Genomic DNA, 12,272 nt, shown 5'->3' on the forward strand with positions numbered 1-12,272 from the left:
TTCAGAACTTGAAAATACGACCCCTGAAAATCATAAAGAGGAGCCTTTGGGCTTCTCTCTTCCAGATATCTGAAGGTGTGGGCTTCAGTTCTTTTTTTTTTGTAATTTAGGGCTGATTTTTAATCCCCAGCAGCCTTTGAACAGGCAGAGAGGTCCCTGGGCTTGGGAGCAGAGCTGGTTGTGGGGATGCATCCTGCCCTGGGGCCCCACAAGGCTCCTGTCCATATGGGCAGCCCCTTGGCCAATAAATATGCTGAAACCCCAGCCCGTGGCTGCCCCAGGGGTGAAAAATGGTAAGAAAACAAATTGTGCAATGAGGGACTGCTGTCCCCAAAGAGTATGTGTCCAGAGCAGAGCCCCTGAAATGCTCAGAGGGCTGAGCAGCTCCCTGGGAAGCCAGGCTGAGGGATTGGGGTTGTTCAGCCTGGAGAAGAGGAGGCTCCCAGGTGAGCTCAGAGCAACCTTCCAATATCTGAAGGGGCTCCAAGAAAGCTGGGGGAGGGCTTTGGACACAGGGGGGTGGGGAGAGGACAAGGGAAATGGGTTAAAACTTGGAGAGAGAGGGGAGATTGAGGTTGGACATGAGGAAGAAATTCTTGAATTTGAGGGTGCTGAGCCCCTGGCCCAGGCTGCCCATGGAAGCTGTGGCTGCCCCATCCCTGGCAGTGTCCAAGTCCAGGTTGGATGGGGCTTGGAGCAACCTGGTGCCCCTGCCCATGGCAAGGGGTTGGGACTCATAAGGTCCCTTCCAACCCAGACCAACCTGGGGTTCAGTAATTCTGGGGATTTTTGTCTCTTGAGCAGCAGGATGCTGCAGAGGCAGATGTGGAGGGAGATGATTCTTGGCCTGTTTTTCACAGGACCTGGCAGTGTCCAAGTCCAGGCTGGATGGGGCTTGGAGCAACCTGGGCTGGTGGGAGGTGTCCCTGCCCATGCAGGGGGTTGGGACTGGATGAGCTTTAAGGTCCTTTCCAACCCAAACCATTCCATGATTCTATGATCTGATTACACCACCAGGGTTCAGGGGATGATGATTGGTGTCTCCTGTGGCCTTCTCCTGGTCCTTCTTCACTCTGGGATACTGTGATTCCATGAATACTGCTCCTCCATGGGACTGTCAAGGATGGGACCTTGTGGCTGCCATGGGACATCACCATCACCACCACCACCTTCATCTGCTTCCAGGGATGTGGCACTTTGGCCCTTGGCAGAGCAGAGCCCTCAGTCCCCCCTCTCCACCTCCCTTTCAGGGCTTCCAGCTGTGGTGGGGCTCAGATAACTGATGCTGATGGTGTTGTGTTTCAAGGAGAGGATGTCCTTGAGCAGAGCTCACCACACCTGGTCTCCTGCTGCCCTTTGGGGATTCTCTAGCAGCTGATAATCATAGAATCCTAGAATGGGCTGGGTTGGAAGGGACCTCAGAGCTCATCAAGTCCAACCCTTGATCCACTCCCCCCGTGGTTCCCAGCCCATGGCACTGAGTGCCACATCCAGGCTCTTTGGAAATATCTCCAGGGATGGAGAATCCACCCCTTCCCTGGGCAGCCCATTCCAATGCCTGATCACCCTCTCCAGAAAGAAATTCTTTCTAATGTCCAACCTAAACCTCCCCTGGCACAACTTGAGACCTCTTGTGCCCTCTTGTCTTGCTGAGAGTTGCCTGGGAAAAGAGACCTTGTGAGGATTTAAATCCTGACAGACTGGGCTGGGTTGGAAGGGACCTCAGAGCTCATCAAGTCCAACCCTTGCTCCACTCCCCCCGTGGTTCCCAGCCCATGGCACTGAGTGCCACATCCAGGCTCTTTTGAAATATCTCCAGGGATGGAGAATCCACCCCTTCCCTGGGCAGCCCATTCCAATGCCTGAGCACCCTCTCCAGAAAGAAATTCTTTCTAATGTCCAAAATGATGATGTGGTTTATCTGAACTTGCAACCCTGGAGTGCAGGAAGGCACTAATTTGGGTCTCAGGCTCTCACACCTGGGGAAATAACACCCGTGGAGGATTCCAAGGCTCATCACCTTGGGCTAAAACTGGCCAATGGACTCAGGGATGGGCTACCAGGGCTGGCAGGTGGGCAAGAGCCAGGACCCTTGTTTCTGCTACTGATGTTGCCAAACCCAGCAGGGATGCCAACCCAATCAGGAGGGCATCCCCAGCATGCCAAGGCCATCCCAACACACAGCTGATGTCCTGCAGGGATGTGATGAGCTGAAAGGTCTTTCCTAACCAAAACAACTCCTTGAACCATGACTGAATCCCTGCTGCTGCCACGATCCCCCTGAGCACCCACCCCCCACCCATCCAGCCCAACACTTGGGTCAAAGCAGACTTCACCACCAGCTCCCACAACAGCAGGAAACAAGACCAAGACCCCGGGATGGGCAAAAATCACCTCCCAAAGCACCTGAGATCCGCGTTTTATCCCATGAGGTCAGTGCTGAGCTCCATCCCTGAGATGCTGCCAGGGCTCAGGATGCTCTGGCCAGGCTGCCTGTGAGCAGCACCACCCAGGGCAGGGCTGGATCTCTCCAGGTGAAGGCTTTAGTGTTCCCCCAAGCCAGCTGGGTAGGTCACGGGTGGAAGAGGTGGAAGCAGCAGCAGGGGGTTGATCTGACACCCCCAAAAGCGGGGAGGAAAGAAGAAGCAGGAGGGTAGGACGCAAGGGCACCTGGAGGAGGAGCAGGTGGCTGCAGAGAGCTGGGATTTTCCAGCCGTGGGAAAGAAGCAGGGAGCTCCAGCTCCTGCTGTTTCTTCCCTGCATGCCCTGGAGCTTGCCAGGGAAGGGAGGAGAGCCAGGAGCGCTTGGTATGCGCCGCACATCCCTCAGCCCGGCGTCTGCCTTTGTGCGAGAGGGAAGGCTGGAAAAAAGCAACCTCCTGCCATTGCCATGGCAACGGGCCGGCTGAGCCACCAGCCAGCCGGGCCCATTCCTCAGGAGCAGAACCACCTCTGGACCCAACGGTACCGGGAGCAGAAGGGCAGGAGCAGGTCCCGGGTGAGGCTGTGATCCCGCCCGTCTCACCCCAAGGGAGGTGTCCTGGCCCGGGAGGGATTCCTGGGAAGGTTTTCCAGAGGGAAGGTTTTCCAGAAGGAAGGTTTTCCATCCCAGTGATGGGATGTGAGGCTTCCTGACCTGGACTGGGAGGAGCAGGGATGGGGAAGCCCGGGGTGATGTCAGGAGTCGGTCCCAGCACAGGGCCCACGAGCAGCGTGGGGCAGGGGACAAGGGACAGGTTATAAATAAAGTTATAAAGAGTTCTAAATAAACCTGTTTTAAATAAGCAGCTATTCCTCCTCCCTGGGAAGAGGCAAGTTTTCTCCCTAAGCTGCTTTCTGTTTTTTCTTCCATTTTTCATCCATTGCAGGGATTTTGAGGGCACTCCTGGGTCTCTCCAGCTTCTCCAGATCTAGGTCAGGTTAATTTGTTGCTTGTTCTGGTTGAACGGAGCTGAGACCAAAGCCAGGGGCTGGGAGGGGGGAGGCAGCCCCCGGGTGCCATGTGCAGGCTGGGATCCACCTCTTGCGTGCAAAGCTTGGGCCTTGGTGCTCCCAGGGGAGGGCTTTGCCTCTGGCTCCTTGCAGAGGAAGGGGAGGTGAGGGATAGGACAAGGGGTGATGGCTTTGAACTGGAAGAGGGGAGATTTAAGTTAGACATTAAGAAGAAACTCTTCCCTGTGAGGGTGAGGACACACTGGCAGAGGTTTTCCAGGGAGGTTGTGGCTGCCCTATCCCTGGAAGTGTTCAACTCCAGGTTGGATGGGGCTTGGAGCAACCTGGGCTGGTGGGAGGTGTCCCTGCCCATGCAGGGGGTTGGGACTGGGTGAGCTTTAAGGTCCCTTCCAGCCTGGACCAGTTTGGGATTCTCTGAGTTGGGATCCTGCACCACATGCTGACCAGGACACCAGGGCAGCACCAACTCCTGGGGTACACAAAATGGCAAGGACAGGGACTGAGCTCCTGGAGATGCTCTCCTTGCTGGTATTTATGGATAAGTTTAAAAAAACAAACTAAGACCAAAGTTAGAACATTGATAAGCAGGCCTGAGAGCAGCTCATGGGAACCTGTGACACCATAAGGTTATGGTCACCAAGGAGAAGGCAGGAATCCAGCTGAAGTGAGATGCCACCAAGATGGAGCACAGGAAGGTTAAGAGCTGCAAAGCACTTCTTCAAAGGGGATCAAGGCAGAGTGGTTGGAGAGCAGCCAGACAGAAAGGGACCTGGGAGTCTGGATTGACAGGAAGGTGACCACGAGCCAGCAGTGTGCCCAGGTGGCCAAGAAGGCCAATGGCATCCTGGGCTGGCTCAGGAACAGCGTGGCCAGCAGGTCCAGGGAAGGGATTCTGCCCCTGTGCTCAGCCCTGGGGAGGCCACAGCTTGAGTCCTGTGTCCAGTTCTGGGCCCCTCAGCTCAGGAAGGAGCTTGAGGTGCTGGAGCAGGTCCAGAGAAGAGCAAGGAGGCTGGGAAGGGATCCAGCACAAGTCCTGTGAGGAAGGGCTGAGGGAGCTGGGGGTGTTGAGGCTGGAGAAGAGGAGGCTCAGGGGAGACCTCATCACTCTCTCCAACTCCCTGAAAGGAGGTTGGAGCCAGGGGGGGGTTGGGCTCTTTTCCCAGGCAACTCTCAGCAAGACAAGAGGGCACAAGAGGGCTCAAGTTGTGCCAGGGGAGGTTTAGGTTGGACATTAGAAAGAATTTCTTGCTGGAGAGGGTGCTCAGCCATTGGAATGGGCTGCCCAGGGAAGGGGTGGATTCTCCATCCCTGGAGATATTTCAAAAGAGCCTGGATGTGGCACTCAGTGCCATGGGCTGGGAACCACGGGGGGAGTGGAGCAAGGGTTGGACTTGATGAGCTCTGAGGTCCCTTCCAACCCAGCCCATTCCATGATTCTATGATTCTAAGACCAGGGAGGCTCTGGAAGCCCCCATGGCATCCCCTGGATCCACAGGGCTGGAGGAGCAACCCAGTGGGGACCAGGAAAGCTGAGGATGCTGCTGGGTGCTTCCCCCTGCTCCCCCCTCCAGTGCCTCACTGATTGCATTTTGTATTTTTTTTTTTTTTTAATTCCTCCAAACCTTTCAAGCCACAGCCAGGGTAGGGGAGGTGAGCACGGGCAGGCAGTGCTGGAGCCCAGGGCAGCAGCAGTGATGCTGGCCCAGCTCCAGACACAGGGTGTGAAAAGCAAACTTATGTCCCCCCCCTGCCTGCACCAGCTTTAAAGACAGAAAAAAGAAAAGAATAACCACCATTAATCTTCCCACACCAATTTACCCAGACCTCTTTTGAGGTCCCCAGTGCAGCAACTCTTATCCTCTGACATTGCCAAGATCACTTTTTTTTTTTTTCCCCCCTTTTACAGCCACTGGATTTCAGGCTGTGGCCAGGGGAGCAGAGGGATGCTGGAGCTGGCCCCAAGCATCCCCATGGGCCACACTGCTGAGGGCTGAATGCCTTCAGCCCCCTCAAATTCAGCCCCAAAACTTGGTAGGCAAAGGATCTGCTTTTATTTGCTACCCTGCCTGCCATCCAGCCCCTCTCTCTGCACCCCAAATCCCACATCCTACACCTTCATCCCACATCCTGCACCTTCATCCCACCCAAGCCAGCTCCACGGGGCAGGGGTTTCCCCTCCTCCACAGAAGAGAAGTTTTCTGTGGAAAAAACCTTCATCCCACATCCTACACCTTCATCCCACATCCTACACCTTCATCCCACATCCTACACCTTCATCCCACATCCTACACCTTCATCCCACATCCTACACCTTCATCCCACATCCTGCACCTTCATCCCACCCAGGCCAGCTCCACGGGGCAGGGGTTTCCCCTCCTCCACAGCAGAGAAGTTTTCTGTGGAAAAACTCTGCTCTGGGGTTGCACCCAGGGATATTCCAGGCTGTCAGTTCACCACTGGATGGTTGGTGTGTGAATAAACTGGGTCTACCAGCTACACCAGGGTGGTCCAGAACTGGTGCTGAGCCAAGAATTGTAGAATCAGTGAAGTTGGAAGAGACCTCTAAGAGCATCAAGTCCAACCAGCAACCCAACCCCCCCCAAGCCAACTAAATCACATCCTGAAATGCCACACCTACACATTTTCCCAGCATTTCCAGGGATGGTGACCCCAGGAAGCCTGTCCCAATCTTGCAGGGAACAAATTGCTCCTACTGGCCCAGCTGAACCTCTCCTGGCAAAACTTGAGGCCATTTTCTCTTGTCCTGCAGCTTGATCCTTGGGAGAAGAAACCAACCCCTCCCTTGCTCCCTTCCAGGGAGTTGTAGAGAGTGAGAAGGTCCCTTCAGCCTCCTTTTCTCCAGGCTCAACACCCCCAGGAACCTCAGCTGCTCCTGGTGCTCCTTCCCCAGCTCCATTCCTCTTCTCTGGATGTGCTACAGCCCCTCAATGGCCTTCCTGTTGTGAGGGGCCCAGAACTGACCCCAAGACACCACGAAGCTCCCTGCAGATCATGCTCCCTGCAAGAAATTTCCTGTCACTGCATGATGCAGAGCACAGATTATCTTTCAACCAACTGCAGTAGCCTTGCAATGTCTCAGCTCCCTGGGGGAAGCATCACCCCACCTTGCTTTAGGACTTCTTCATTAAATTTAGATTGGATTTTAGGAAGAATTTCTCCACTGCAAGGTTTAGGAGACATTGGAACAGGCTGCCCAGGGCAGTGGTGGAGTCCCCATCCCTGGAGGGATTTAAGAGTTAGGTAGTTAGGGCTTAGTTACTTAAGTTACTAGTTCCTTAGTACTTAGTACCCATGGCTTAGTTAAGGTCTTGTTGGTGTTAGGTTAATGGTTGGAGCTGATGATCTTGGAGGGCTCTTCTAAAGAGGGGAACTAAGTGATTCTGTAATTCAGCACTGCTCCCACCCATGGCAAGCTGGGCTGGCCCCATTTTCCACCTCCCAACATCTGCACCCCAACATTCCAGCCCTAAGCTTGCCCTCAGAGCTCCCTCTCAAAAATGGGGATGATTTCAGCACCTTGTAGCCTTGAGTCTTTCTCCAGAGAAGCTTCACTACAAAAAAAAAAGAAAATAAAGGCACTTCTAGATGAGAGTTTTTGGTTTACACCCTGTGCTTTGCACCAGGGGTCACAAAATTTCAGCCATGGCAAGTTAAGGGCTGGGTGCTGGAGCACAATGGCTCTAAAGCCAACAAACCACACCGAGGCAGCTCCTGGCTTCAGAACAAGCTTTTGTTCAGCTTCATTGTGCTGGGAACTGGGTGGGATGGGAGAAGTTTATCAGGATTTAGCAGAAGAGTGCAGCTCAGAGAGAGCAGGGCAGGGACCTGTGCTTTGAAACCCTGGAGCAGTTTGGTGCTGGAGAGGTGAGTGTCAGCATCCCACCACACCTGGGGTCCCTCCTCTCCTTGTTCAATAAGGAGAAGCCAAGAGAGGGGCAGAATGTCTCAGCTTGTCATGGAGAAGTTGGCTTGAAGGTCGTGGGGACATCACCACCCCAGAGGCTCAGCAAATCCTCTCTTAGGGAAAGGTCCAGGAGCAGCTGTGGAAAGGATGCTTGACAAGATACAGCTTCAAGCAGCAAGCTAAGCAACCAGCTGGATTTTCTCCCTGTATTCAAAGGCTTTCCCAGCCCCTGCATCAGTGCAGGCAGGTTTTCCTGTCAGAAAAGCTGGGAGGAAGCTGGAGTCTCTCCCTGCTTCACATCAGACACCGGGCTCCACCTTATGCGTCACTCTTGCATGAGTCAGAGAAAAGTCCCAGCACAACTTCCAACCTCCAGCAAGATCAAGAGGAGCAGATAAGCAAACAGGAACACACTCCTGGGTGAAGGAACAGCTCCGTTTTGGAGCTGGAGAAAGGAAACCAGAGAGAAGGGAGAAAATCAGCAGCGTCACCACATCCCCGTCTCGGCAGAGATCCCCTGGGTGCCTCTTGGTGTCCACCTGAACTCAGCACCCAGGTCCAGCTGAGAAGGACCCAGGGAGCTGGAGAGCTAAAGGAGAAGCTGCCCTTGCCCTGGGAGCTTGAAGAGGTAGATAATCCCAAAAATGGGTCTTCTCTGGAGCTGGAAAGGTTCAATGATTGGGCTTTGACTTTGCACCATTTCTAACCTCAGTTCTTCAACCAGCTCTCAAGCCTCACACCAATGAAAGGAGAAACTTGTGCAGAAATACCCACTCCTAGCAGGGTCCTGGTTGTCTTGGGGCTGTAAGAAAGCTATTTTTTTTTTTAAGCACATCAAATTTTAACCAGGGTTTTTAAAGCTTGCCTTCAAACCCAGGTGTGACATGAGGGACAGAGCATCTCCCTGCTGGGGAAGGGGTGCAAGGTGATGCAGTGCAGCAGCACAGACAGCCAAGAATCCTGGTATCCCAACTTTTCTACACATCAAAGGGAACTGCTGGTTTCAGCCTCTGGGAAACAGGAACAGACAGAAGGCAGAGATGACTCAGACCACTACAGATGTGGAAGGAGATGCTGGCCCCTGCTCAGCACGGTGGAGGTGGGGTGATGCCTTCAACAAGAAGAAGCATGACATGTAAAGGGCACAGACCTGGTTCCATCCTGCCTTGTTTTGGGCTTCATTATTTAGGGTAAGCACAGAGAGAGAGAGACCAGAAACAGCTCAGCAAGACCAAACCTTAAAAATAAGGCATATCTTTCAGTCTGATGCAAAGCTCTGACTAACACTGATCCTCCAAAGCCCAATCATCCTTTGGTGATGAGAAACAACAGCTCCAGAACAGCCCCAGGGCACATCAGGAGAGCAAGAGCTAAGCTTCCAAAGAGTGTGGGGGGAGGCAGGGGCTCTGCAGGCACTGCAAAACCATGTTCAGCCTTGCTGGGGAGAAAGGTGGCACTGGCACTGCTGCCCAGGCAGGTTCCCCTGGGGAGGGCAGCACCGTAGGGTGAAGAGAGCACCCTGAAGACATGAGAACACCTTGAGCTTCCCCACACAATGAGCCCCACCTGGAAAGGGAAGGGAGATGCTCCCTCACCAGAGAGCTGATGGGTTGAGCTCACCAGGATCACAGAATTGCCATGGGTGGAAAGGACCTCTGAGGTCACCAAGTCCAACCATACACACTCACAAAAAACCCTACAACCCACCAGAGCACGCCCTGAAGTGCCACATCTACACATTTCTTAAACACCTCCAGGAATGGTGACTCCACCACCTCCCTGGGCAGGCTGCTCCACTGCCTGACCCCTCTTTCAGTAAAGAAATTCTTCCTAATATCTCATCTGAGCCTCCCTGCTGCAACTTCAGACCATTTCCTCTGGTCCTGACACTGTTCACCTGGGAGAAGAGGTCAGCACCCACCTCCCTGCAACCTCCTGTCTGGGAGTTGTAGAGGGCCATGAGGTTTCCCCTCAGCTTCCTCTTCTCCAAACTAAACATTCCCAGTTCCCTCAGCTCCCAGTTCCCTCCTGTGACTTGTTCTTCATGCTCCTCACCAGCCTGGACACATCCCAGCCCCTCCATGTCCTTCTTGGAGTGAGGGGCCCAGAACTGAACACAGCCCTCCAGATGCAGCCTCACCAGTGCCAGGCACAGAGCCACCATCCCTTCCCTTTCCCTGCTGGCCACACCATTCCTGATACAAGCCAGGATGCTGGTGGCCTTCTTGGCCACCTGGGCACCCTGCTGGGTCATGTTCAGCCACTTGTCCACCAGCACCCTCAGGTCTTTTCCTGCTGAGGAGCTTTCCAGCCACTCCTCCCCCAGCCTGCAGCCACTGCCTGGGTTGTTGTGACCAAAGTGCAGGACCCAGCACTTGGCCCTACTGAACCTCATACAACTGGCCCATCCCTCCAGCCTCTCCAGGTCCCTCTGCAGGGCTTTCCTACCCTCAAGCAGCCCAAAACTCCCACCCAGTTTAGTTTTGTCTGCAAACTCACTGCAGGTGCACTCAATCATGGATAAATTGATCAAGATATTAATCTGTCCCCAAAACTGAGCCCTGAGGGACACCACTGGTGACCAGCCAGCTTGGACCCCATTAATCACACCTCTCTGGGCATGGCCAGCCAGCCAGTTTTTTACCCAGTGAAGAGTACACTTGACCAACTTGATGGAAGTTTCTGGGGATCTGCTCCAGGACAAGGTGCCCACAAACCCTGTAACTGAGCAAGGGGTAAGAGCTCAGAGCACCCCGTGTCCCCTTCTCTAACCTGCAGGTTGCCTACCTCAATCTGTCCTCAGTGCTCCCAGAAATGCAGGTTCCCAAACCCCAAAATGATTTCAGGCTCCTCAGCAGAGAGCCCCAAACCTGCTGGCTGGGAGGCAGCTGAGCACTGGGGTTTCATGGATGGACTCATCTATGGTTTGCCTTAGAAAAAAAAAAAAAAAAAAATCCCAACCAAACAACTCCCCCCCCCTCCCCAAACATCTAAATAAATAGAAGACAGGATTAAATACATCAGCTTAAAATCAACTTTTGAGCCAGCCCCAGTTATGTCACCCAGAGGAAATGCATCACCAGGGTCCTTTCTTCACTGCTTTCTATTTTTTTTTTTTTCCCTCCCCAATATTAATGAGCAGTGTAATTGCTACATGACTCACTGCTCCCTCCTGCCAAGCCAGAGAGAGTATCTGCAAGATGCAGGCTTTCTGGAGCATTGCAGAGGCAGATGTATGCTTGGGGACTCTTTGGGAAAAAGGGTTTGCATCCTCAGCAGCAGGGTATGGAGAGCAGCCAGGCAGCTGCTTGACTCACTGAGTCCTTCCCTCAACGTCTCCCTTGCACATGGGATTTGTTGCAGGGTTGGGGGTTGATGCCCTGAGCCTGTTCAGACAGATAAGTGTGTGATTTTTATTCCAGGAGGAAGGTCTGAGCTGAGAAACCAGCCAGGATTACTCTGGGCAAGAGGTATCAGCTGATGGCAGAAGAGAGACCAGTGCCAGGGGCAGCTGGGGGCCTCCCACCCAGCACTGGAAATGCCCCAGGGTGCAATGGAGAGGTGGAGAAGACAACAAAGACACCAAAATTGAGATGACTCGAACCAGAGGAGTGAGGAAGAAAGAAAAGGAAAGGGGAAATGGGAAGGGAGCAGCCCCAGAGGTGAGGAGCACTGGGATGGGGAGGGCTCACCCACTGCTGCCTGATTTGCTTTGCTCACCTTCAAGCCCAGCAGCTCCCAGTCAACCCAGTGCCACTGGGGCATCCACTGCAGCCCCACCAGGCCAGGCTGAGCTGGGCTTTGCAGAGCTGGCCAGACACAACCCCCCTGGCATCTCCCCACAGCTCTTTGCCCAAATCCCCACTCACAGAGGATCTGACCAGGACCCATCCCCACAGGACAGACATCAGCTCTGGGACCCAAAGCTCCAGATGGCTTCTCAGGCAGGCAAAAAAAAAAATTTTAGGAGTTGGCTTTGAAGGATCAACTCTCAGAGCTGGAGAAGAAGGTTTCCACACAGTGGTCTGCCAGAGACAGCAGGGCTTTCAGCTGGGCAGCTCCCTATGGTGGCTCTTCTTCAGTTTAGCAATCAGGGTGTAACTCCCCAGAAATCCCTCTGCTCAGCTTCCCAAAAATCCCATCTAGATGTGGAGACAGGAAGCTCTCAGCAGGATTTGTGCAGCAGCTGCAGCACTTACCTCATCAGACTCATCTGAGAGGGTCCTCAGCAGGATGGGGAAGAGGCTGTCAGTGTGTCTGAACATCTGGAAGCAGAGAGACAGATGTGGTCAGTCCTGCAGGCCTGGGCATCCCTTCCCACAGAACCCATCAGCCCAGGAGAGAGAGGCTGCTGAAAGCTTCCCCAGCATTTTCCATCTGAGCTGGAGAGCTTCCTTCAGCTTCTGATCATCCAGCAGCCAAAGCCTTCTCAGACAAGGCAGGTGGGCACCTGGCTGCTGTGCTCCCAGGATAATTACAGCTTTTTGAAAGGCAAGGAGAAGGCTGGAAGGGGACTGCTTCCCATGGGATGAGTCCCCAGGGGGGAAGAAGCAGGCTCAGGTGCCATGGCCCTGCCCTACCTTCCGAGGAGTCTTGATGTACAAGTGGTAGAGCCATTTCAGAACTGCAATTCTGGTCATCATCCCAATGGATGTGTCATGAAGGTGACAATCCAGCACCTGAACTATTCCATCCAGGTTCAGAGTCACCTGTATCCTCTCGGAGCTGCACGGAAAGGAGAAAGGTTGGTTCAGTGATGTGATGTCCAACAGAGTCCTCCCGCAGCAGGAAGGTCCACAGCACACCAGAAATTCCAAAATCTCACTTGAAACCCTCAGAAACCTCCACCTTGCCCCACCCAGCCTGGCCAACCCACTTTTTAACCTGTGCATCCC

The 12,272-nt window shown here is 53.8% G+C and overlaps 1 protein-coding gene across 8 annotated transcripts in view; it reads right to left on the minus strand.

The window, feature by feature from the left end:
* The window catches only part of VAC14 (VAC14 component of PIKFYVE complex), an 81,692-nt gene that overhangs the window by 41,424 nt on the left and 27,996 nt on the right, over positions 1–12,272 (minus strand). For all 8 annotated transcript variants that reach the window (XR_011728539.1, XR_011728540.1, XR_011728538.1 and 5 more), the window contains 2 exons: positions 11,958–12,102; positions 11,577–11,642 (listed from right to left, as the gene is read on the minus strand). Coding sequence is in view for 5 of the 8 variants with exons in the window: in XM_071757082.1 (XP_071613183.1) it covers positions 11,577–11,642; positions 11,958–12,102 (211 nt within the window). In the remaining 3 variants the exon portion in view is untranslated. The remainder of the gene's footprint in view (positions 1–11,576; positions 11,643–11,957; positions 12,103–12,272) is intronic.

This window comes from Heliangelus exortis, chromosome 13, assembly GCF_036169615.1.
Source record: "Heliangelus exortis chromosome 13, bHelExo1.hap1, whole genome shotgun sequence".
NCBI lineage: Eukaryota > Metazoa > Chordata > Aves > Apodiformes > Trochilidae > Heliangelus > Heliangelus exortis.